The sequence below is a fragment of the Sitodiplosis mosellana genome, unplaced genomic scaffold (assembly GCF_009176505.1).
Source record: "Sitodiplosis mosellana isolate CC-2019 unplaced genomic scaffold, AAFC_SMos_1.0 Smas_scaffold_3, whole genome shotgun sequence".
Lineage (NCBI taxonomy): Eukaryota > Metazoa > Arthropoda > Insecta > Diptera > Cecidomyiidae > Sitodiplosis > Sitodiplosis mosellana.
In genome coordinates, this window is record NW_022595246.1 from 727891 (window position 1) to 755778 (window position 27888).

General features: G+C 34.7%; 3 protein-coding genes across 9 annotated transcripts; 2 read left to right on the forward strand and 1 right to left on the reverse strand.

Moving 5' to 3' along the window:
- Positions 1 to 40: 40 nt before the first annotated feature.
- Positions 41 to 19196, reverse strand: LOC129566443 (acetylcholine receptor subunit alpha-like). The gene is made up of 15 exons (XM_055442378.1): positions 19064 to 19196; positions 16100 to 16878; positions 13287 to 13570; positions 13175 to 13185; positions 12753 to 12922; positions 12660 to 12670; positions 11757 to 11767; positions 11567 to 11671; positions 7100 to 7268; positions 5665 to 5801; positions 5259 to 5323; positions 5100 to 5181; positions 4214 to 4363; positions 2975 to 3611; positions 41 to 2595 (listed from the first exon to the last, which is right to left on the reverse strand). The coding sequence occupies exons 2-15, from the start codon at positions 16143 to 16145 to the stop codon at positions 2395 to 2397; spliced, it is 2079 nt and encodes a 692-aa protein (XP_055298353.1). The 5' UTR covers positions 16146 to 16878; positions 19064 to 19196; the 3' UTR covers positions 41 to 2394.
- LOC129566444 (uncharacterized) lies at positions 8513 to 10176 on the forward strand. Its single transcript, XM_055442379.1, has 2 exons — positions 8513 to 8869; positions 9039 to 10176. Exons 1-2 carry the CDS (start codon positions 8603 to 8605, stop codon positions 9651 to 9653), a joined length of 882 nt encoding a protein of 293 aa, XP_055298354.1. The 5' UTR covers positions 8513 to 8602; the 3' UTR covers positions 9654 to 10176.
- Positions 19197 to 20330: 1134 nt separating the features above from the next.
- Positions 20331 to 25275, forward strand: LOC129566445 (calcium/calmodulin-dependent protein kinase type II alpha chain). Of its 7 annotated transcripts, none has more exons than XM_055442384.1 (6): positions 20431 to 20749; positions 20852 to 20999; positions 22110 to 23070; positions 23163 to 23344; positions 23449 to 23779; positions 23921 to 25275. In XM_055442384.1, exons 3-6 carry the CDS (start codon positions 22344 to 22346, stop codon positions 24160 to 24162), a joined length of 1482 nt encoding a protein of 493 aa, XP_055298359.1. In that variant the 5' UTR covers positions 20431 to 20749; positions 20852 to 20999; positions 22110 to 22343; the 3' UTR covers positions 24163 to 25275. The 7 variants fall into 7 exon arrangements, with proteins under 7 accessions (XP_055298362.1, XP_055298359.1, XP_055298358.1 ...); XM_055442383.1 differs by having other exon boundaries at positions 20431 to 20689; positions 20852 to 21171; XM_055442381.1 differs by having other exon boundaries at positions 20431 to 20689; positions 20852 to 20901.
- The last annotated feature ends 2613 nt before the right edge of the window (positions 25276 to 27888 follow it).

A 27888-nucleotide genomic window follows, 5' to 3' on the forward strand; every position in this document is an offset into this window, starting at 1 on the left:
TTCTATTTTTTTCTACGATTTTCTTCTCTAGAAATTCACCTGCTTCCAACAAAACATTTTCAAAATAGGCAATCTCCATGATTTCGATTACAAATATTCTATCGCAACGAATGTTGAATTCCGTTTTATAAACGGATAGGATCTGGCACACCTAGGATCAATCACGTATCTGAGCATCATTTTGGCTGTGTGTGTATGTGTATGTATTTGTGTTTGTTGTGTATATTACGATAAAAACTTGTAATCTTAAGGATAAATGTTTTGTTAGAAAATGTTCGTTTTTGTATGTTTGTTTAGAAATTACAAATACTTTTCTTTTTGTTTATATTCCGAAGAACACTGAAAAAATAAACGAACAGAAAAACATCGTTTACATTGGCTTCTGTTCTCTCTTCACTAGTTGATTTTTCTCTGTAGGCTATTGCTATTTTTATGTTTTAATCTTCATGGAATTAATCTCTATTTTGAATAGAACCGTAGTAAACAAGAAACGTAAAAATGGCAGTATTCGTTGTTCTATTTAATTCCTTTTTAACGTAAAAACGGGTTCGCAGCGCGGTTTTCTATGGCCTTCCTATCTTGGTTTTCATTTTTGATATTTAGTAACTACGAAGACTAGAATTTATTCATTCGATGGTTTTTCCTTTCTTCTGTTCATCAACATCCGTTGAACAAATTGGATTTGTGCCTACATGATTTGCTACGTTTAAATAATTGATGCGTTAATTCTTATTATTAGATTTTATTCATATTTTATCCATTTCTTGTTCATTCTCGTCCTTAAGTTTGTTTTTTTTTTTTCATTACGAACATAAAATTCCTTAGCTAGTTCCAATAAAATGAGAAAAACGTTCCGTCGATAAAAGAAAACTGAGCGAGAAAGAAATCAAAATAATAGATCGGCAAATGTGTGTGTGTGGGGGGGGGGGGGGGTGAGCAATTATGACCAGTATTAAACTCTTAGCTTCGAAACCCTTTTTTGTGAGTAGGGAGGTTTGGGTGAAACACAATCAGTGATAGTGTACACTGTACACTAATGGCTGTGAATCAAAAGATGATTTCATGTTGATTCGTTTATAACAAACTTATCATTATGCAAGTGGAGAGAGCACAAGTTGCGACAGTGAATTATTTATGAGCATTGAATACTCTTTATCGAGAGCACTGATCACGTGCGTCACGTATGTGCATAAATTTGGCGAGGTAAAACCAAATGATTTTTGGTCTGACAACCACAATCACCGCAATGGTCACAGTTAATTATTATTTTTCTAGGCCATTGGCTGTAGAACCATCTTGAACATGTGGATGTGGGCATGGTGAATAAATCATATTTTATACAGTTGCTTTGATGCGGTTGATGCATTGTGGTAAACGAAATTTGCTACTATAGTCGTTGCGCATATAAAGGAAAAACTCGAAGTAATTAAAACGGTTTTATGCATAAAAACGGGTTGCAATTTGTGAACAATCGAATTTTTTTCACCAAAACGTGGGATTTACACATCCGGTTTTCCGGTGAAAACTCATATCATCGATCATTTGAAACTTGAGTTGATTACGTATTGCACAGTTTTATGTCTATTTGCGTTAACTTGTTTCAATTTGAAACTTTTGAACGTATGTTGATGAGTCCGAAGGTATGTCTGGCCGAAAAAATGCGTTAAAAGAGAAATGAATTGGGGGATTAATGAAATAAATTGGTAAATTATGATGGAAAAAAAGAAATTATATATAAATAGAGATAAAAAGTAAAACCTTTAGGCAAAGTTGTAGCTAACGATAGTGGTTGTAGCCCATTAGCCCTATAACATTGCCGAAGGCACGAACAGGTTTCGGTTAGAGATGAAGAATTTACACACATTTTTGTGGTTTTCGGGTGAAAGAAAAACCGTGTGATTGGTGTAATAATAGTAATGTATCAAGCTGATATTACCAGCCGCCCTCAACTTTGCCGACACCAATTTTCGTAATGTGAAAGTCACCGAAAACCGAAGAAAAAAAACCATGTCTTAACCATACTATATTGCCCTATTCACACCATTTTCCGCCAACAAAGAAAAAACTAATTCGCAAACAAAATATTGACTTTGCTCCGTTGGAATTTTCATCGATAGAAACATATTGCTAAATAATTTCCCAAGTAAGTAAAGTTAATTTTCTGTCGCCAAACAATTTCTAAGTATTTATATTCATATAAAATTAATCTTTGTTTATCTACAAAGAGAGAGATAGAGAGAAAAGAAAACTTGTTCATTTCACGTCTACTTGCGGTTGACGTACATATGATAGTCATGATTTCACGTATTCAGAACGAATGTGTTTGTGTGTGTGTTTGCGTAGTGTTTGAAAAAACTTCTGGTTTGAGATATGGTGTTCTAAGAATGAAATAAATTATAAGATTGGCTGGGTGACATGTGGCTTGAGTGTGGCTGATGCGATTTCAGACAGTTTTATGTCAATCGGAACACGTGTGTCGTATAAAGTTGGGGCCTGCAGTATGATGCCAGCCGTTCCAACGATGACAGCTATTGTAAATAACCACAAAAATAAACGATCCAATACCATTGCGACGTACTTCCAATCCTCCTTAACCTAAAATCGTAAAAAAAAAGAGCAGAGTTGTTTTTGTGTTTTGTTTTGGTACGGTTGAAATATTGCATATTTTTATGTCTTCACTATTTCAGAAGAGCAGAAGTGAGTAGAAAAAATCGAACGGCGTGTATTTAAATCACTTATTTACTAGCATGTATGAAATAAATCAAAATAATAGGGTGGACATGAGACTTGTTGGATGTTTACCAACAGAAACGAGCAATAGCAAGTGATTTTAGAAATGCAAATAGTAGAAGCGCTTCAGAAGAATAGGCAAATATAGAAAGCGGTTCAACTGTTTAAACACAAAAGCTGTATGTATAGTAAATATGGAAAGCTTTATAAATGGCTCAATATACATATATGTATGGTTGTTTACCTTGGTGCTTTCCTCTTCCTTTCTCGTATGATCCGCAATATAGTTGACACCATCCATGGCTTTGTGTAGTTCGGGACAGTCCTGCCATCGATGACGTAGGCCAGCGCATCGATCATCTTTCGTTGGCTCTTGTTGACTAAACGAGCGATGTAAAGATTTATAATGCGAATGGGATGCTGATGTTGATTGTTTCTGATGATGACTGTTGCTACTCGTACCAAGCATACCACCATCCATTGGATTGTATGCTGTGTTACCGAGTACGTTAATACCATTAACACTCCCGCAAACACTACTATTACCAACACCACACCCACTCCCACTTCCAACCCCAATGCCACCACCACCACCATATGATTTATTCTTATGATTCGTCGTGTTTGATGATAAATCGTCATTTAGTGCATGTAATTGATGATTGACCTGACGTCTTGGTGTCATTACTTTGTTGTGTTCGATTATTGGTGTTGTTAGTATGGGTGAGTTGGTGTTCGTCTCTTTACAAAATGTTAACGGTATATCGTCCATTAGATCGAGTGAATGCAATCGATGGACTGGTGATATTCTGTTGGTTGCCTGGGTCTTTGGGCTGCCATGTAATTTACACGATACGTTCATATTGAACGATTCCATATTCCTGTATTTAAATATACCAACCGCATATCGAAATATGTGTGCAGAACCGATGGCACGCACAGACAGCGTAAACAGCGATAAATAGATGTGAATAAAAGAGAAATTGAAAACATGCATTAATTTCGATACGTTTTTCAGGAAAGTGAACAAAAAAAAAATAACGAAGAAGAGGAAAAAAACAGCCTGAAAATCCGATGTGAACGGTTTTCTAATGCACATGCCAAAATGGGCATTGCTCACATATGCGCGTGTCGTGTGTGTGTGTGTGTTAGCTTTTTTTACACGCCGAGGAATACTTTTCAGTGAGAGTTCGTCTCATGTTTACTATACAATAATCACATCGCATATGATGCATACGTAACAAGGTGATAATTTATGAGGTACTCTCCTTTTGAAGGATTTTATTTTTCACGTTTTTTTCCGTCCTTACTTTCACACAGTATCGTAGCGCCGGAGTGTGTGAGAGAATTTGATATCGTGCGCGCTTGATCCACTCGTGACGCTATGTGTTGTTCTTCGTTCAAGCTGTTTCGTTCTCTTCTTGATTTTTACGCAAATTTACATTTATTTCGAAGACTACAGACAAAATACCAAACAATTTACCTTTCGCATACGTTCAGAATGTGATGATCCAGTAGTAAGCTGGAGTCGAAGTTTGATAGTGCTATTTCTGGTGGCAATGGTGGAATTTGATCCCTTAACTCCAAACCATTGCATGTACGCATCATAAAACGACGAGATGCTTCGCTAAAGCTAATATCCATCAAATTGGAATTTTTTCATGGTACGCATTTTATCCATATCATAATTGTATAACAATGCGCCCGCACGTGAATATCCGAATCGTTCACGTTTTTAACATTGTGATTATGTTCGAAATGGTGTTTTAAGTTGATTTCAATTTCGGTTCGGGATTATTGTGCACATCAGTAGCATAGTTTCGTTCGAAATAGGTCCATTTGGATGCAGACAACGATGATTAACGAGGAAGAGATGGAGAAAATGCAACGTTAAAAAAATGTATTGATTTTATTCGAACCTATTCATTTGTCATGAAAAATAATGGGAAAGAGAATGAAGCATACACGGAGAGAGACTTGTGTCTTTTGTTGTCAAATATAACACCTCTTTTCGGCTGTCGTATACGAAAAAAAAGACGGAAAAAAAATAGTTTTTGTATCTAAAGCCAATAAAAAAGATGAAAATCAATAATCTATCTATTGCTTTCGCAGAAATTAAAATCTTTAACTGATTGCACAGAACAGAAATATCTTCAAAGTAATATAAAACTGGAACGAACTGAATGAAAACAAATAAATAAAAAATATTAAACTAATGCATCTTATGCCAATTTTCTTCGTTGACCATGCCAAAAAGTGGTCTTCCAAAAATGGCAGGAAAACTTTACGCATAGAATGAGACTTATGGGAACACATCGGTGAGAGTGAGAGAGAGAATGAAAAACCACAGAGCACACAATTCAACTCACCCCAATCCATTATACGGGTAAATCGGTCGACGCATCACCAATAATTTCGGCAAATGATTTATAAATACAGTCCGTACCCAAGCTAAAGTGAACAAACGAATATTTTAAACACAATGTACATTGTACAATGAAGAGATCAAGGAAACCAATTCTACTCACGGGCCATCGTGTGTGTTTGCGGAGAACGGAAGTGAACGTTGAGCACAACAACCGTGACACATATACTAATCAGTCGATAAATGAAAAAAACGGACGAAAATGAACGAGAGAAAGAGAGAGGAAAAATAATCCAACACTTGAAATTTATATAAAATCTGGTGTGCAAACTATCACCTAAAGCTTTCGAGTGTGTTTTTAAGTATCTCGCATTTAATCAGTTGAACCGATTAAAATGTTGTATGTTATTAAACTGAGGAGTGGTAATTGATTTTTTTTTTATTACTCATCACCAACAACTCAAACACTATGCGATTTTATCATCGAAAAAAAATGCACATTGCACACACACCCATTCAAGTGGTGGTGAATCTGTTATGGATGATGAGTATGAAAAACGTTCACTTACCTCACTGTATCCAGAATCATTGTAAATAACACGAATTTCCCTAGTAGTGGCACGACTAATGATGTCGGTGGAATAATTTCCGCCAAAAGCAAGAAGAACACAGTAAGTGAAAGCAAGATAGAGATACTTAATGACACCTGCAATCAAGAAATGGTTTGTATTAATCAACTGAAATGACAACGACAACAACGACAACGGCGACGGCGACGGCGACGGCGACGGCGACGGCAACGACAAATACAGATATAATACACAATTTGTTATCCACATTCAATGAGCATGTGGCAAATTACGAGCTCATTTTTACGTATCTCAATCTGAAGCATAGACATTTCAAACTGATACACCGTACGTCGACGTAATGAAAAACAAATTTGGCTTGCAATAAAGAGCATGTCATTTTATCAGCATCGATGGATGGTTCGTCCTAAAAAATATTATGTTCTCGCTGCGGGAACACAATCACATTTATTTATTTATCATCGTTCTGCTGAGCTTTAGATCTCATGATGAGATTTTCGTCTACTTAGTCGGTGTAACAGCATTTATACGTAATTCAGCGAAGAAATTATCAAGCATAAGAACATTTTCAATGGCAAAACGCACAATGTTTTATTGATTTTAAGAATGCTTCCGGCTTGGAGTATTCATAATGTAAAATGTGATAAAATATTTGTGAATCTTCTTATCACGACAAAAAAAAAAGCGTCTACATTTCTTGATATAAGTTATTCAAATACATATTTCTTATCCAATTAGTAACGAAATATCATCATTGAAATGGAAGGAAAACACTCAAACATGCTTTATAAATGCAATCCCTTACTTTGTACAGTACAACAAGTGCAGGGAATTTAGATAACGAAAAGAAAATAACGGTATGCGATTAGTGGGTCAGTTCAATTTTTGTGATGTCTAATGTATTCAAATCGTGTTTCTCACATTCAATATTCATTAATAATTTGGTATTGAAAAAATTCTTGCATGTTTTAAAACACTGAAAACACCAAACAGCAGCAAAAACAACAACCGACGTTGATGTTTAAGTTGGGTGACAGATGATACACACCATGGCACAAAAAGGTGTACATGTGCATGAAACACTTGAAAGAAATGGAAAGCATTAATAATGTATTGGCCAAGCCATTTTATTTTCCTTGCATATTGCGAGAGGTGCTGTCTGTCTCGCTGGCATCCCCACACAATTTGACTATAACTTGGGAAACTCATTGTTAGAATGTGCCAAAATAAATACGTTTTCTATACGGTGTACGTATGATTGTATTAATATTAATAATTTACATGTTTGAATTTCAAAACTTTGAAATGTAAAAACTTTTATCTGTCGGCAGGAGAGAAGACAAAAAAATAACAAGCAAGCAAAGCACATAACAACACTGTGAATGTGAAGGAAAACAAATTTGCGAACACTCACCTTCTCACCAGAGTCGGATGGCAGATAAAATACTAGTATCGTTAAAAAACTAATACCCATGCATGGAATGATTAGGTTGACGGTGTAAAATAATGTTTTGCGACGCATCGTTATATTGAATGTTATATCCAGATATGGTTCGTCACAACATGTGTAAAACTTTTCGTTTCTGAAAACAGAGTGAGAAAGAGAGAGAGAGAAAACCAAAAAAAGGAAGTAATTATAGTCGAGGAATCAATAGACTCATAACGTAAAGTTTATGCAATTGAAAAAAAAACTTTCAATGGTTTTACTATTGAGTTTTGTGGAAAACACCTTTTTTTATTACTTTTAACGCATTTCCCACTAAGTGTTGGATACGGATTCATCCAAACCGAATGTGGTCGAACAATTCAGTCCAAAAATGAAACATGAGTGAAACTCGATTAATATTAAAGCAAATCTTCCATTTCAAACGTCCCGCTCGATTTCGGACGAAAAAGCCAATGAATAATGCACTATAAAAAAAAGTCGAGCATATGATTCAAAAGAAGAGTTCACTATACTCCTCAATGTAATAAAGCATATGCATTGCCCAATAACAACACTAATAGTAATAATTAAATCAGTGTTTGTTTGCCACACATAAGACGTTATGTGCTGAATAATTAATTGTGATGATTTCAACGTTACACTTTACATGGATTACTCCCCTCAAATAAATCACGTCTCACCGTATCTTTTGTTTTGCTGCTATAAATTTTAATTCATTCATTGGAGCAATGTGAAACAAATAAAACAAAGCAAAGCAAAGCGATACAAAACAAAACACAAACAAAAAAACTTATGCTCAACACCAACATCAAATTCTCAATCATTTGATAATAATCGTTGTTTACATTTGATTACATCATAAGCATTGAATTTCAATGTTAGTTATTGTAACGATTCACATTTGTGATGTATTAGAACTGGGTCAATGCATACAAATATGGTTTTTCGCCTGAATTTGCATATTTTGGCATTTTGTCATTTATATTATTCCTTAAAAGTGTGCGCTCGTTTCGGTGAGGTAAGAATTCTAAATAGATTTTGTGAAAAAACGTTCACTTTTTCATAGAAATTACGAATAATATGCATATATTGTGAAGAAGAGCGTGCTGTGAATGAAGAGGACTATTTGAACGATTTTTTTTTCTCTAAAAACAGAAACATCACAGTCTGGTCACTTCCACTTATTATGCATTGATCCACAAAATGTACGTCTACATGAAGTTCGGTCGGACAAAATATATACACACACAATGTTTGCTTTTTACGACAATCCCTTCTTCCTTCAGTGCACGTTTCATGTGCACGGCAAAGCCGCAAAGTATTTCAATGCATACTAATTAACAAACTAAATTGTGGCCATTACTTTCATATATAAGTGATATGATATAATTTTGGAACGCCACTTGTAAAAAGCCCATTGAACCAGTCGGTGTTGAGTATAAATGATAAGTTTAATAGTGAGACTGTGAAATGATGATAAAAATTGTGCTTTTGGTTTTGAGTGCTGGTTTGTGTACGTGCGAAGAGCCGGGCAATCCATGGCGCATAGCATTCTACCCGAATTCGATACCAAAGGGAGAATATGGTGCACCACCGTTGCCAACATCATCGGTCGAAATTTCACGTGAAAATATCGAACTTGCTGGGCACTTGGTCGAAATTACCAATGCACAACACCATGGATATTCGCCATCACATGCATCGTATCATTTTAGACGACCAAAGTTATCTTCTGTTGTGAGTGATTTTAAATCGTAATTCTTTCAGTAATTTGTCGTTTTCTTCCTTTAAATCGTCTTCATCCAGTATTGATTGAAAACAGTAAGCCATAAGTGGCTCTTCAAGTGAGTGAAAACGGATTCCAAATCAATAATTAAATGTTTCACTCTTTTCCCCACCAACAAAGATATTTTTGCCAAACGAAACTCCGGCACAACCATTCCGCGCTCCTTTATTGACTGGTGAAGTATTCCCGAGTCCAAGGCAATCAAGCAGAATAGTCAATCAACAAACGGCATTCCGTCCAACTCAATCGCAATCTCAAGCTTTCAAACAACCTAGTTCATCATCGCCTCCCGGTGAATATGGTCCACCACCACAAACATATGGCCCCCCTCCAACAAAAAGTCCTCAGTCAACATATGGTCCACCTCCAAGTTCATATGGTCCTCCGACAACTTCCTATCCTTATCCACCAGCTGTTCCATCAAGTCCACCATCTCCACCTCCTCCGCCAGTCCATGAAGTGGTAAATGAGACACCATTCGTAAATAATGATGATGATGAAGACACCACTGATCCAACCGTCATTGCTGTTGCTAATGCAAGTGGTCAATACTACATTCTTGGAAAGGATAACACCCTTCAACGTGTCGCCTATGAAACCGTACGCACCGACGACGATAACAAATATGGTGGTTTCACAGCTCGTTTGCGTTATTCACCCGTCGAACCGATTCGTGATCCAATTTACGGCTACGACGATCAGGGTCACTTGGTACGAATTTACAACAAAAAATGAGAGATGCCGATTCTGTACACCACATTTTACGTATAAGTAATTAAATATTTCGAATATCTTCACGATTGTGTGCGGATTACTCTCTCTCTCTCGCATTGTATGAACCGAGCATCGAAGTGAATGAAGAATTTGTTTGCTCTTGTTAAACCACATTCTTTAATTAGTATTTTGAATTTCCATCCATAAATTTATGGTTGTAAAACAACCAAGTGAAATTTATCCTTGTATTGCAAAAATGTACCGTCGTTCGTGTGATAGAGCTTGTATTGTTCAAATTATACTTTAAATATATGAACTTGAGGCAAAATTCGGAAGAAGTTCAAACTAAGTCGATTTAAGCGAAGCCCTATGTGCACATAAATACTCTCCAATCTCACTTGAATGGTTGATATCATAGTTATCCGGTGTATATGTATATATGCTTAAATCCATTTCCTATTAAAAACTGTTTCCTCCAAATACGTTAACAAGTATAATATCACGACTAATAAATGCATCCGTGTATTGAAGAGATAGTAACCAGCATAGTGTGGTTTGTATTAGTTAAGAAAGTACATGCATATTACATGCCCAATTTGAAATTATGAATATGGAAATGTCGAATGTATGCAAATAGAGGAGACTGCTCGTGTAGAATGGGACGTAAGTAAATTCTTTAATATTTACCCATTCAAAGATATAAATCACGTGATAACATTGGCTTCATTTCAATGTGGATAGCGGTTTCGACAGTCATAACTTCGTGAATAATTGTTAGTTCGATGAAATCTATTCGTTCACATTGCAAATTTGGGTGGAGAATTTGAATTTTTCATTAAATATTTTCAGCATCTCTTCCGGGAGAGCGCTTCGTTTTAACACAACAAGTGTTTCGATTCCGAGCCATATTGATTTTCATCAATTGTATTGAAATTGGATATTGGCAATATCAATAAATTTCAATTTATCGACTAAGTAAATATAGCTCTCAATTTTTAATTTTGATTCAATGCGGTCAATGTTGTTCTTTCTGAAGCTTTCAACAAATGAATTGTAAAAAATCAATAAATATTTCAAATAAAATCTGTACAAATCTGTTCTTGAGATTTTTTGCTTTTCAATATGGACTTCGGGCATAGTTTGTTTTAAATGAATTGTTTATATATATGTGAGATTCAATTGAACGCGTTCGCGGTGGAGAATAGTAAATCTGGGTAAAATCAAAATGTAAGATGTTTGCTCGTAAAATTGAGCCACATTAAGTGACTCATCAAACAGGCTCATCACACATTAGTAAGATGGAATAGAGCGGAAGTCATTGCATGAGAATCATAGTTTCAACTTGATACATTCGAGAGTTTAGCCATTCATTTCATTTCCACAATCACGTTTCACAATCCAAACTTGAGCAAATTTTTCTTTTAACGTCGTATTGCACGTGAACACAATGTGAACTTTCAAAATGAAGCGATTGTGTATGCGCCAAAGTTTATATTAACCGGTTTATTGTTCCGGCGATTCGAATGCATCCATTAAATGAATGTGAATTATTCATAACGAAACTGAATCTTTTACAACACACAGCTTGTTTAGTCTAATGCATTCGGCTCCATGGAGAAAACTTAATTTCGTACAAACTTTTTCAAAGTTTTTGTTTTTATCCCAAGCAGAAATTCGTCAATTTATGTACATTGGGCAAATGGGTTCTAGCAGCTTGATACGAAAGAACGGGAAAGAAACTCGGCGATTGAGTTGAGGTCACACAGTGATTGAAATAAGTTTGAAGTAGAACAGTTGAATTCGGTCAAGTGACTGTACAATCAGATATTTAATCATAATATATTTAATTGAAATATGAATTTATGAAAATCGTCGCTTTTGTTTGTGAAAAATCAATTAATTCAATTTTTCAGCGAGATCATATTCAAACTTACCGAACGGCAGGCACACCTAGAACGTCCCATTCAACAGATTGATAAAATTCGGTTAAATCTACGCCCACTTCGACTACATTCGTGCCATTCAATTCATCAACATGTCTATGTCAAATATGAAAATACATTAAATTGGTATTTATCAATTAAAATATCTCGAATCCACCTATTTAATTAAATTTTATCATACCTCAAATCCACCTATTGGATTGAAAAGAGGGGAAAAAGAGAGAGAGAAAATTGTTGAAAATTTAATTTCGAATAATACGACGGAGCATTACGAATTGCATCGAGACTAAAAACAAATGTTTACTCATGCGAATGGGAAAAATGAATGAAACAGTTTATCAACAATCGAACGGCAAACCAAAACAATAAATGAATGGTTTGGAGCGAAAATGTAATACAGAAAAGTTGCGCGGAAAAATGTCAAATGAAAAGAGATAGCTATATACCCAAGCGCGACTCCACACTTAGCTTCTAAATGTGACACCTTGGTAAGTGTGAGCATTCGTTTTGCGAATAAGCGACAAAGAGAATGGAAAAAATTGCGCGTGTGGTAGTGAGCAGCCTGATGCGATGCTTCTCGATGTAGCGACTAATACACGCGCACTTGTTTTCACTCTCTTTATTGCTTGTTCGCACGACGAATGCTCACACTTACCAAGGTGTCACATTTAGAAGCTAAGTGTGGAGTCGCGCTTGGGTAGTTTACTATACAGTTTACTATATAGCTATCCCTTTTCCACTCATTCATCATCGACATTCTTCCGCTCATCTTTTTTGTATTACATTTTCGCTCCAAACCGTTCAAATGATCGACCTTTTGGAGTGAAATGAGGAAAAAAAAGAACGAAAAATCAATTGAATTATTTCCGACGGTTTTCTATTCAAAATCTGTGTTCGTCCTAATTTCATATGCATGAGCGAAAAAGATAGATGGAAAGCAAGAAAAAAGTATGTTTGCTCTACAGCGCATTTCTTGTTGAAAGGTGTTATAAAATGGATGTTTTATGTACCGCCCGTAGCTATACTACAGCTAAAAACTACCGGAAAACATGGGTAAAAACATGCTACCCAAAAACCAACATACCTGGAATCCATCTAGAAAAAAAAAGAAAACCAATTTATGTTTTTTTGTTTATACTTGTTCATTTGGTATATGTATCTATATATACTCGCTTACCGTATGTCCAGCTCCCAAACTTCATTACACACGTTTGCTCATCAAATGGAAAATACTCAACGTCAATTTCACACGAGCTTTTATAAATGGCTGGTGGCCGCCATATGATATAACCGGTATAATTTAGAATGGCCTTTGTGGAGAGTGTTACTTCAAAATTACCATCCGCACTGAATGCACGCAATGATTGGCGAGAAAAAGAGAATGGGCAAAATAGTGGTGTAAAAAACTGGCCAGAGATAGTGAGATATAGAGCGAACGAACTTTCAACTTGAATAATCAAACTGCAATTGCTAACACGTAATAACTAAAGTTCCACAGGCACATAGTTGAACTTTAGTTTAACGTTATAGCGAAATTGCAAACGTAGTCAAATATTTCAAAAAAAAAAAAAAAAATCTCTTAGAAAACATCACACTTACTTGTTATACAGCTTTTGGTTCAGCGTGTGCAAGAAGAAGAAAAAATTTGAAAGAAAAAAAGGTGTAGTGCAACCATTATCAATGGGAAAATTATCAAGTTTTATAGTCTTACCACAATGTCTGGACGCCAAATATGATCGCTTGGAACGTGTAACATTTCAACACCACCATATTCTCGTGGCTCCCACTTCAATTTGTAGTCATACCATGTCTGTTCCACCCAAAGATTGGTGGTCATTATTTGATTCTTTAAATTTACGTCGATTAGTTGACTTAGTTTCAGTTTGATTTTAACCATAAGCGCATCTGATACGTTAACAACTGGGCGGACCAATTTATTGTAATTACTAAGTAAATCATCGTATAGACGTTTTGCATCGGGATTACCAGCAGCGACTGAATTCATGACAGGCAGACATTTTCGGTAAGGGTGCGAAAAAGAAAACACGAAAAACGATTTCACATGAGATTTCAAAATAAAACTTTTGAACAACTCACTCAAGGAGTTCGTATTGAAACAAATCATAAATAAAACCTTTGCGGTTCGCAACGCGACAGCTGGTGAAAAGGGAACTTTTTTATGTAAAAGAAAGGTAAAGGGTTTTCTTGAACTGGCCGTGACTTCGATGGGATGAAGGCTTCGGTGGGACGAAAATTTATATTAAAAAAAATGAAATTGAAAAATTCATTAAGGAACCCGTTGGGGGACTACCACGATTCACAGAGTTTTCGGCATTGAGAACGGACTCTCCCGTATTGATAATTTATGCATGAGATATTTTACTCTCTTTCCGAAAAAGAAACCACTTTATCAATGGGCTCTTGTAAGTACTTTGAAATAAACCGATCAATAATCCTTTGCCCACATGGACGATTATGCGGAATATGCTTTCGAAGAAAAGGTGAAAGCACCTGTGTGGAGTGTGGAAATGCTATGACTACATTCCTCTCATTAAATCCTGTATTCGTATGATGCTCCGACGCGTAAACGTTTTAGATATTTTGAATATTTCACAAGGTAGAAATTGAAATAATTAGAAATGTCACGCGATGTGAACACAAACGGTGCTCGCCGGAATTTAAACTCTCGAAATTCATCTTGAAGAGTAACATCGAAGCAAAGCTTTAATAATTGAAATTAGCGATGTCGAGTTTGTAGATGCAATAAGATGTTCCGAATCGATTTCTTTTGGACAGTTCGGCAACTTGTCTTTGAACATAATTGCTACGACTTGACGTTTCCATAACAAAACGCATATTATGTCGGTTTATTTTAAACGATCGCTGCAACTCGATCGCATGACAACTCAAATTATGTTCAAAATCGGCGCGGATATGGTAACATCATTTAACTATTTCAATTTATTAAAGTAGGGTGAAGGTTTGTAGGTTGAGCTGGCTTGTAAGTTGAACCACCCACGATATTTCATATTTTGAGAAGGAAATATACCAAAATTCGAACAGTCGTCGTTATTAAGCAAATAAACTTTACTTTTGATGTTACTTTTTTAACTTACAAATCTCTCCCTTACTATGCCAATGGAAGATGAAATAATTTGAGAAAGTTCTTATTCCGTTTTTTTTTTATGTCAAAAAGAAACGCAAAATAGTTGGAATAAGACGCCCTTTTGAATATTAATTTTGGCCACATAGCCATTTGAAGGGCTTTGCGATTGAGTTTTGAGTCAAAAGCTGTATCAACTTTAATAACTCCAATTTGTTTCTACTTGAGAATTTCCAACATGAATTCATTCAACTCTTTCAGTGTGGTAAAACAAAGTTAAGGAACATCACATTCCTTTTGACATAAACATTTGGCTGAAGCCAAAAAAATCTAATCGATATACAACTTAAAACACCCTGTCCTACGGAATCTATTTCTCTCATAGATATTCAAATTGAATACACCGCAAACCACTTGCAATTAGATGGCTCTTCCGCAAACGTACAACTTAAGCCAATGCAAAATGTAGACATGATATTCCCAATGCGTGGTTTTTGTTTGGTCCGAGAGCTAAAACGATACTTCTGAATATTCATTAGCATTTAATCGGGCATTAATTACTCTTGGCCATTCTTATTGGTATCAAATCTCTTCAAATATTCGAATACCCATCGGTATCATTAGTTAAATGTTTCAAAAGGACGTCCTTCGAAAGTAATCAGATATTCAATAAAATATATAGTGAATTGAAAGTCTCAAGATGAAGTTCAGTTTCGGATATATCGAAAATCTAAGTGCTATCAAATAAAATGTCCATTACATTTTTTCGAGCTGTATGAAGCGTGAACATTTCAATCACTTAAATATTGACACATTGGACTCCTAGTGATTGGACTACTGAATGCCACATAATTGAATGGAAGCAAAGTTCAATATTTGTTTTTTTTTTGGAAAAACAATTTCAACTTATCCGGAATGTGTATTTTTTTTGTTTTTCTTTTTAATGGCGTCATTCAATTTCACATTATTTGATTATTCTCGAAGCTGTCATGTAGAATTCACTTTGCCATGTAATGCCGACCCCACATGAGCTTGATACAATTTTAAGCGAACAGATTTCCAAAGTCATTCACCACAAGACATACAAAACAAAGAATCTATGTCAATACTCCGCAAAGTAAACATATGAGATTCGGGCGTGTAGATTGAGATTATTTTTGTTTGAAACATATATGAAAGTTTTCTGTCGAAACTCATAATGAAATGTCAATGAATGTTAACTTGATATATACATTCGCATTTCGGGAAATTCGGCTTTGAAACATGCATATTTTAAAATAAGACATTATGAAGAAGACATTATACATAAGACAATGGAATGGAATTCGTCTAAAATTGGAAATTTTTCACTTCAAACCAAAAGAAAACTTAAACTTGAAATTTGAAATGGAATGAGATATTTTCATCAGCAAGTGCCTTACCTGTTATTGCAAATGCTAATAGCAAAATACACGAAAACCACTTCATCTCATTTCCTGAATAATCGAATAGCGCACAAAAAATTAAATCGCTGGAAAAAATACAAGCGCGCTTTCTTTTGCTAGCGTATATATCAGCTTCGATTCAGTCCATGTCGCTAAAACAGTTGGCGCTTATCAGCTGCATAATCTTCTTCATGAATAAAATCAATAAAAAATCAATTTTGGTTGAAGGAATTCGTTTTCGTTGCTACTGATGTTTCGCACTCGAAAGTTGATTACTCCACGGAAGCGTACACGTTTTTCGTTTGAACGAAGAAAAATAAATAAAACAACTTAACCGCGCACATGTAATAAATTCTTAAATTTATTTATGTTGAACAAGCACTTCTGAGAGCAGTAAGGAAAAATTAAACAAAAAAAATTATCACGCAAAGTCTTAAGACGAAAAGTTGATGATTATAACATTGTATGGTTTAAAGGTATTCATTTGATCGGTAGCACTTTTTCCACTTACAAACTTGTTTTTTATTCCATTTTTTTAACTTACAAAAGAAAACACAAATAGAAAACTGTTTAAATATTTACACTGTTCATGAAAAAGATGACGGAGGAAAAAACAACAACGATATTTCAAAGTATAATCAATGCGTATTTTCCTGATGAACGTCTCCAATTTCACGTGTATTTATATTTTCACATTGCTCTTCTTGGTGCCTATATATACTTTATGTACTATTTCCCGCGCGCATAGTTTCCATGGCGAAAAACAGGGAATGAGTCTGCAGAAAAAAAGCACACACATACATACCATTAAAGTTATAAACTTATGAGAAAGACTCAAGATGGTTGTTCTTTTTTTTTAACGACAATGAAATTGTACATTTTTTTTCTTATGCAAACATTGTACGAAAGTGAAATTAATGTTGAGAATCCGGAATTTGTATACACTCTTTTCCCGAACGCTACGACTAAAGCTCGAAATTTTTATACTTTCTCTATCTTTTCTAAGTGGAATAAATAATCCCCGACCATATCATATTGAATTGATTACCATCTAATTCGGCATTTTCGTAAAATATGCATGAAACGCATATGCGTTTGGTTGCAATCTCGCATCTTAACTCTCTCCATCTCCCTATTTATGCATACATCGCCTGAACAAATGCGTTTAGTCATTAAATGATAATGATAAGAACTAGTTTATATACACCATTTATCCTATTAAAGGATCATAATGTATGCAGAAACTATAATGCCCGAAACGATGGGATACACATTGAAATCAAAATGAGCAAAGGGTCAAGGAGTAGAAGAAACAAATTAAAAGCAGTAGACAAAAAAAACGAGCGAGAGAAGAATTCAGTGAAATATCAATGCAGGGTATCTATGCGTCTTAGCTAAGGACTTTGCTTTCTCTTTTCATGGCCTTGCTCTTATTTTTGTTCTGCACTTTAGATACGTTTGTATATATATAACCATTATTCTCATCATTCACAAGCAGAACGAACCATGTACAGCCAAATATATATACACGGTCACGCTCATTCATTCCAGTCAAATAGACTATAAAGCAAATGCAACGCCTTTTAAAAACATGATTATTATGATGATTTGGCTTTCTGTGTGTGTTTTTTTTTGCTCCGCAAATAAATGGGAAAAACGACCGAAATGTACACTCTCTGGTCTCTACAGATTCTTTGCACGTAATTTACCAAATGAAGCGATACAACATTAAATGGAGCACAGAACAGTCGTTGTGTTTGTTTTTTTCTTCTGTGTTTGGGGTAGAAAAACAAGCACATCAAAAGCAGGTAAACGGGAGAAAGAGTGAGCAAGTCGATTCCCAAATCATTATACTGTGGACACAGAGTACTATATGTAGAATGGGTGTTTTTTTTCTGGTGTGTGGCACTTTTGGCACACAGTTATGTGCCTCTCGCTTCTTTTTTTTTGACAAGGTCTAATGTTATTCAACATTGAGAAATTCTGTCTGAACCGATTTTCTTGGAAGTTTTCTCTTCGTCGCTTTTAATATGCTCCGACTTGTGTATATTCCTTGAACGCGACATAATTTTCGGGGTGTAAATGTCACATCTTGTCGAAACGGAAAACGAACAAAATCTTAATTTCGCCCCAAATTCGATTTGATAATCTTTGGACACTGACACATTCAGTTCTCAAACTCTCACGGAATGCCATTGTGTGCTTTTCTCCAATATTTATGTGATACACCTTTGATTTTCACATGGAACACACTCATGTCGTTTCTTTTTCACATGAATCTTATGTGTTTATACACGCTACTTACAAATTTGATGCTATGATTTCGTTGTTATATAAATAGGTACAAGTGGTTCAAAACAATCGAGAGAGAGAGAGAAAAACAACAATGTTACTTGTCTTATTTTAAATGCTCCAAATAATGCTCTGAGAGTTAAGTGAGATGCTGTCAAATATAATAAACCATATTTGTTACTTGGCAACTTGGTCATTTTTTATTGTGAGTTTCATTCTTTCTGTTAGTTTGTTGTTGCCACTACACCTTATTTATTTATTTTGTGTTCTAATATAGAACTTTCACTTATCCAGTGAGTGGAAAAAAAGAAACAACGAAGCAAAGAGAAACAATTTTGCAGTCCATTTGAATAATTTATCAATGCACAAGGCTCTCAGCTGAGACGCTTCTTAAGTTTAATCATTGAATTTGTACATCCGAAAAAAGACTAGCGGATTATTTGTTATGATAATGATTATTTATTTCCATGACACAAAATCATTTCAGCATTTCTCATTCGCGTATTTAGCTAGTTTGCATATAAATCCAATGAAATTAGAACAGTTCTTCTTATTTTTTTTCTCTTTTGTATTTGCACAATTCTATTTACTTAATTCTTTTATTTCGCTCCTTTCAGCAAACACACCAAAAAAAATATACCGAGAGATGTGTGTGGTAATTTTTCCTACCAACTCTGTACTTTGCACAACTTCTCTCTCGCCTTACGACTTCACTTAGTGTGTATTCTCCAATGTATCGTTCGAATGAGGGTGATTTTTTCGCGGAAGAAAAAGCATATGGCTTCAGGATCGGTCCACTCACTTGCACGCTTCACTTGTAACTGAACCTGAGTATTCGTGTGAATGGAAAATGGCATGTATACTATTTTTGCCGCTGAGATGTTGTTTGCACTGACACATGCCATCGCATCTCGGCAGCCGTAGCAGCAGCAGCAGCAGGATTCTCCCGATTTGCCATGTTACCCGATGCAACGGAATTTGATGATTCGAAAAAGTGTTTCGCCCCTTTGGATATTGACAGCATCGGAAGGATTTACAGCGAAAAATAGACAAAGCTGATGTTGCGTTATAATATTTGAATTCTTGAATCCTCTTCCTATGACAAAACGCCTTAACGAAGAGATTTCCGTTTCGTGTAATAGGATCACATTTCATGATATTTTCACCGGAATATTTTAAGCTCAATTTTATTTGTATTAAAATTTAAATGGAAAAAAAACGGAAGAACATTGGCTCCCCCCGTAAATGTTATATGGATGTTGCATTAAAATTGATTGAATTGCAAAAATATATTTGAATATATGAATATTTGAAATGGATTTATATCCATAGCTTTTGCTCCCTCACTCAAACCGATCGACGTTGAGATTGTGTCAGTAATTTGGTGAAATCAATTAGAAGTGTAGCAATAAAAAAAAGCCAGAAAAATGTCATCAACATTATGGGAAGTAAAAGCGCCATCGTCATTTGGTGCGTGTTCTTTAATTCCTAGACAATAACGTGGTTATGCCATACAAAACACATTATTGTTAATATGATGGTGGCATTGAGGTTGATACGATGAAAAGCTTGCTCACCGAGCATTCAAGTTCTTTTCGAATAACGTACACACAACGAACAGTCGGTGTAGTCAAGCAAAGCCGCTCAATCTCGTTCGATGTGGCAAGCGGTTTATCAACGTTTGAATGGAATTAAATAAAAAAAAACAATCACTCTATACGTTTATTGCCTGCGTCAACGCATATGTTTATTGTCGATTGCACGCGAGCCCATCGGAATCTAATTTCCGAATTCGCCTTTGCGTTGCCGTTTTATTACCTTGTTCTCTCTCACAGCAGCAGCAGCAGTAAAAGCAGTAACAGCAACAACAAAGAATATATACAATCGCTTCACTGGTATTGTATCCATACATATACACATGGCGCCGACGCTTCATAGAATACGCTTGACTCTCGTTCTCGCATCTAACCAATAATTACGAAGCATGCGCATAGAAATTCATCCCGACAGCGAAAGAAAAAAATCATTTTTGTTTTCAATGTTGCGATGGACAGTTGGACAGTGTTTCGCTCTCAGTTAAAGTAATATATTCGAGCGACAATACGCGTGAGAGAATTTTATTCTATCCAACAAACGAAAAAGAAGAGAGAGAGAGCAAGAAGCGAGAGAGAATAAAAAAAACGCACCGAAACGTTCTTATTCTCTTTCAGTTTAGCGCTCGTACGGGTGCTATTGTATGTGCAGTTGTTGTGTTCTGTTTGCCTGTACAGAGTGTGCTGTTCTACTTTCTGTGGTGTGAGTTTTTTTATACATTCATTTTTTTTTGGAGACGACAACGCGCAACTCTAACTCAGTGTTTGTGTTTCGATTTGGAAATGCGATTTTACTTCAAGCAGACCCGAAGAGAGCAAGAGATATACAGAAAGAAAAAAATCTTTAATTTTTATTTACTTTCAGTTCGTTTTGTCATATAAATAAAATATACGCACAAATTACGTATGTGAAAGGTGAATATTGTGAAAACAAAGCGTCTAGATTTACAAAGATTTGGATTGGAATTCCGATAGTGAGAATTTGTGTGTGTGTTCTTTTTCTTCTCTATGCTGTATGTGCTTAAAAGAGTTAATAATTGCCCTCTATAAACTTTGACACATGCTCTCCCCATAAATTGTTTGCATTACCAATAAGAATCTTGATTTGATAAAAAAGAATCACATACGATAGGGAACGAAATCGAGCAGAAACCATTTAAAATTCGATTTGTGCTTATTTAAAGTGTTAGTATTCCAATTAGATTCGAATAAATCAAGTTGTTGATACTGTTTTTTTTCGACTTCTTCTTCTTTTTCTGTCTCATTGGAATGTCCACACACTGTATGAGTGTGAAAGAGAGAGGGTTCTCATGTGAAGTGAGGAATGTGTGTTTTGTGCGAGCACGACCCAACTTTGCTTATTCTCGGAAATGTGTTGATAAAAATTGTGTTGCTATCGACTAAAATTCAAAAAAAAAAAATATATGGAGAAAAAAAAACAACGAAACGAAACATGCCCAACTCTTATCGATATGGAAACAGAAGTGTTTTGTTCAATTTATTCATAAGGTTGTTTCCAGCTTGAAACGTAATGTGTAATTATTTTTCTCTCCTCGTCGTCTGACGTGCCATTGTAGCTCGCATTCAATCAAAGTGAATTAAAATGCAGACACAGCCGAAAAAAATAAATTAAATTTGAATTTCAAACATTTGACCTGTTATAATAGAATGAGCAATTTATCAACGACATTATTTATAGAGCCATCAAATATTATTCATTGTTGCCATCTCAATCAACGTATAACCATAACGATTCGATTCAACATATTGTCCGCATTTATGAAGTCGAACAAGTGAATAAATGGCATTGAACATTTGGTATCGGAATTTATTTCGTTGATAATATGTGCACGAAGGTTTTGGCACACACCCAATAAATTAGACTTTACTTATAATTTTTTTTCAAATATTATTTTGAAGAGCGCAAAAGAGATGATTCATTACATATTGTGTGTGTTATGAATATAGATGAAACGAAGGAAAATACATTTGCCTTTTGCTCAATACATCAAGTTTTAATATGAATTAGTAGTAAAGAAAGCAATATCGAAATTCTTTTATACGCCAGAGGAGGAAAAAATGAACCATTACAGTAATACAATATTTCTCGGTTATTATTACAGAGTGACGACTTCTAGAAGCGTACGCAAATCAAGCTGAAAGTAAAAAAAACCGCGTCGAAACAAGGCCATTTACACGTTTAATCTACCAGTGAAAAACCTCTTTGTACCGTTTGGTGCACGCGTTTTATCCCCGTGTTCAGCACCACCACCACCACACAGACACGGTCCTCAAATACAAAAACAAGTATATTATTTAACTGAGTACAGAGCATAACTGTCATTCGAATTGACATAATGGCCACTCAGCCACCGGGAGCTTGTACACGTTTCTCCGACAATTATGACATTAAAGACGAGCTCGGCAAAGGTGCATTCTCAATTGTTAAACGTTGCGTGCAAAAATCGACCAGTTTAGAATTCGCTGCAAAAATAATCAATACGAAAAAGTTGACCACAAGAGATTTTCAAAAGTTGGAACGTGAAGCACGGATATGTAGAAAATTACAGCACCCTAACATAGTGCGATTGCATGACAGTATTCAAGAGGAGAATTTCCATTATTTGATATTCGATTTAGTGACTGGCGGTGAATTATTTGAGGATATTGTAGCACGAGAATTTTATTCGGAAGCCGATGCATCGCATTGTATTCAACAAATTTTAGAATCAGTTAACCATTGTCACACAAATGCGGTGGTTCATCGTGATTTAAAGCCGGAAAATTTGCTGTTGGCCAGCAAATTGAAGGGTGCCGCCGTGAAATTGGCCGATTTTGGTTTGGCCATTGAAGTGATGGGCGATCAACAGGCATGGTTTGGATTTGCTGGCACACCTGGGTATCTATCACCAGAAGTTCTTAAGAAAGAACCATACGGCCGTGCCGTTGACATATGGGCATGTGGTGTTATACTTTACATTTTACTCGTTGGCTATCCACCATTTTGGGATGAAGATCAGCATAGACTTTATTCACAAATCAAAGCTGGTGCTTATGATTATCCATCACCCGAATGGGATACTGGTATAGATTTGAATGGTTTTATTGTTTTGATGACAATTTGGTGAAGTATTGGTTACTTACTTCGCTTCGTATTTGTTGTGTTAATTTTCTAGTTACGCCCGAGGCAAAGAATTTGATCAATCAAATGTTGACTGTCAATCCATATAAACGAATCACGGCTGCCGATGCATTGAAACATCCATGGATTTATCAACGTGAACGGGTTGCATCCTCTGTTCATCGTCAGGAGACCGTAGACTGCTTGAAGAAATTCAATGCACGACGAAAACTTAAGGTAAAAAAACATGATGCAATTGAATTTTATCGCGACAATTTGACAAACTTGAATCAATTTTTTAAAACAATTTTTCGTTTCTCTGTTTGTTCATCTCAACTCAGGGAGCTATTCTCACCACAATGCTGGCCACACGGAATTTCTCAAGTCGTAACATGATTTCAAAGAAGGAAGATGGTTCACAAATCAAAGTGTCGACTGATTCGAGCAATACAACGGTGGAGGAGAACGATGATGTTAAACTTCGTCGTCAAGAAATCATTAAAATGACTGAACAACTAATTGAAGCGATAAACAATGGTGATTTTGATACATATGCTAAAATATGCGATCCACATATGACGGCCTTTGAAACGGAAGCCCTGGGCAATCTCGTCGAAGGAATGGACTTTCACAAATTTTATTTCGAGAATGTACTCGGCAAAAATTGTAAAGGTAATTGAATTATAATACGTTATTCAACACAAACACACACACTCATTTTAATTGAATTTTCTATTTGTTTTGAAATCTGTTATCGATTGTGTGCCATTACAAATCGTTTTTTAATGAAATTTTTTTTTTGCATATTTCCAGCAATCAATACGACCATATTGAATCCGCACGTTCATTTGTTGGGTGATGAAGCTGCCTGTATCGCATATGTTCGATTGACACAGTACATTGATCGTGATAGCCATGCGCATACACATCAATCGGAAGAGACACGAGTTTGGCATAAACGCGATTCGAAATGGCAAAATGTGCATTTCCATCGCAGTGTTACTGGCCATATTAGCGCTTCAACGCCGTTCGATTTTTCCACTCATACCAAATAAGAGCAGCTGAAACGAAAGTATCCACTAACGCGATCGTTTCGTTTAGCCAAATTGAGGAGAACGTAATCGAAAACAAAAAGGTGTCTCTTAAACAACCGCCCAACACAAATTAATGGTTGTTAACGGCATTTTGTTTTTCATTGAAATTGAGACGGAAAAAATATCTAACATCAAATTGACCACACTGACCAATGCATATTCAAAACATTATTTAAACACAACAAAAAAAAACAAATAATTACTAGTCATTTTTGTTGCTGGACTTTTCGTCAAACGAACCAAACGTTTTGGCGAAAAGTGGTCGGTCACTGAAAACGAGCTCGTGTATCTTCTTTCACTCAGTGTAAAATCGGTGTGTGCACATGTGAACTATAGTGTTGTATCCTTTGTAAAAATTGTTTCATTTCATCGTAAAATGAACTTATTTTCTGTCGAACAGAGAGAGAAGGTGAATCCAAATCATTTTAAAACAAATTGATTGAAACAAAAAGAAGAAAAAGAAAAAATACCCTCGTATACATGCATCGTTTCTGTGATGTCTTTCATCTAGAGAAATTTGTGTGTGTATTTTAATTTTTTGTTCGTTCGGTGTGTCTATTCTGAATCGCGTTTTCTCAAACCAACTATTTTTCGTAAACCGTTCGGTTTTGGTTCCTGTTTTGGTCATCTTTGTTGGAGTAATTCTCACATTATTGACTCCAGTCTTCAATTGTGTTTTACATTTAATATTTGATATAAAATAATTACGAAGAAATTTAGCATATAAAAAAGCAAAAAAAAAACAAACAAACAGAGAAATCATTACTCTAAGTGTTACCATTCCATTGACACAAGCGCTGAATGGAAAATTTATCTTAGAATTGAAATGAAAAACAAACTAACAAACACACATTCAAACAGCACCAATTAGCAAATAGTTATAAAATGATATGAATACTTATTTCAAAACCATCTCTTCAATTCAACATTAACAAAGAAAAAACCGTTTTTTAGCGAATGCATTTGTATTGTTATAAAAAAAAAAGTTCCATATTCAAACAAACAAAAAAGAATGAAAAAAATAAAATACACGAAAAATAATCCAATAAAATTTAAAATGCAAGGAGACCCAAATGAAATGACAGAAATAAGTCTCTTCGTGTGTCTCGTTAAATATTCCACGTTTGTTTTGAAATGAACATTATTATTGTTTAAGAACGCCCTTGAACGATTTACGAATTAAGTGAAACATAGCAAAAACAAAAGAAGATAAAGAAAAAAATCTAACAAAAAAACACACACAAATAGGTAGAAAGCTATTCATTTATTTAATACAATTCAAAATTGCTCGAAAACAAAAGTAACATAAATTATAAATAATTATAATATATCTCATTGCACAAATTGCATTAATGTTTTGAACATGACATACAAGAAAAGAAAACGAAAAAAAAATCAGTGCAGTTAAAAAGAATCTAAAATCAATGGCATCATACAAACAGCGGTGAAACAGCGATGAAATATTGAATATATTTCATCCATTGTAGCTTTGTTTTCTTCTTCTTTCTTTCGAATTGTATTTTTCATTGTGAATTCACACACAAACACACCCGGCAAATCTCGATTCCATTAAATGATTTTACTTTATTCACACAAACATTTCACAAATGGAATCATTAAACATTAGCATTGAGGATTTTATTAGTCGAAACAATTCACTAGCACTGATAAATTTTCAAGAGAAAAAAAAAACAAAAATCGATGGCTAAACTGCACAAATTGTTGCCATAAAGATGCATCATGCATACACGCATCTCATTTTGTGATTTTGCTAAGCTGTACGAAATTCGATCCTCTATGTATCTAGTACTGTAGTTCGAATTGAAGCAGTTTTTATTGAAAATTGCCCCATTGAAACAGACTTTATTGAAGAAGAAAAGAAAAATTCTATGTTATAAAAAATAACGTGAATCTAAACGGAAATATTTCTGAGGTGTTTCACACGAACAAAAAATCGCTGTTTTTTTCTCTCGAATTTTCATCATATTTGTTGTCACTAGTTATATATCCAATATAATATTAATCATAAACAATCCATTTTTAGATAATTTAGTAAAAGAAAAACCCATTCATTCAATATAAAGAAAACAGAAGAGGAATTTTTTTGATTCAAAGCTAAACACGAACATCCTTGACATTAGTTACTAAACGAAAACAAACTCTCTATCTACGACGAAATCAAAATATGCTTTTATTATGAAGTGATCAACCCAGTCTTTTTGAACATTCTTGCTACTACAACAACAACAAAAAACCAAAATAGAACGTACAACACATAGGGTAAAACCTAAACCAATTGTAGGGAATATTCAAATTTACTTGCCACATTTTTACACAGGCATTTAATCATCGTTCCATCTCGATATTTTCTTATAAAAAAATTTGATTTCCGAATAAAATGCCGCACTAAGGCATGTCTAGCTTAAAAATGAAGATTTATCATACGTGTGGGGGGACACGTTAATCGTGAAATATACAAGCAAATAATTAACAACAAAAAAACGAATATCAAACCGTAATTAGAGTGAATATTCTCTGCATCCATTTCTCTCTCTCTCTATTTCTATTTAACTGTATCAATCCATTTTTCCCTCCAAAAAATATAAACAATTCAAATAACAACGCAATACAAAACACGAATATTAACCCACAATTTTTTTTCAAATCCATTCATAAACTTATTCAAAACCTCTTTTCTAGGGGAATATCACGCTCCTGAATCTTGTGAGATATTTGAGATATTTGAAATAAACATCAATTGTATGACATATTTTCGAATATTTCGAATAAATAAATCAGATTTTTGTGGATTTTGGAGATATTTGAGATTTTTTTGCATTAAATCCGAAAAAATACATTTAAATATCATTCATAATCACAAAAATCCACAATTGTCCGCCGTATTCACAAATATCCACCATATTTCATACGACAGATTCTTAGAGATAAATTGAATTTTCTTGAAATATTTGAAATTATTCAAGCGTGATATTCCCCTAGCCTCTTCTTGATCCTCATTTTAGTACAAAAAATACAACCGAAACAAATTCAAAAGCGATTTTAAGCGACAACATGAAAATCTCCTAATGATACATGTCAAAACCATTTCGCAAATTATGGAATTGGTAATTTAAGCATAATGAATATACTATGAAATTATTCCCCCGACAATTTTGTGCAAATTTCTAAATAGCAACAAGAGCATCAACAACAACAACAACAACAAATGTTTATTAAAATTAATTAATGTTTGTTCAAAAAAATCACGGCAAAGTCATGGTATTTTAGTTGGTACTATCTATATACAATTGATAGCTATTTAAATTCATCTCTTGTCGATCCAGACAACCCAGTCATTCATGTTTTACACTGACACACAGATCTTTTATCTATTATAATAGACATTTTAACACATTTTGCAAAGCAAACTTATTTCTTCTCTCTCTTCTCTTTGGTGGTCTATTTATTTAAAACATAGATTTTATGAATTAACTATTGATTTTTCTATAGACAATTTTATGAATTTAGTATATGGTTTTCTTTTGTGTCCATCGCATCCATATAATTTTAGTTGAATACTATTTTTTTTCTCTGTAATTTGTGATTTTTCTGTTATATCTTTAATTTTTACAAATTTGTTGTTAAATAAATACGAATTTATGCATAGTAGCTCGATAGAGTTGAAAA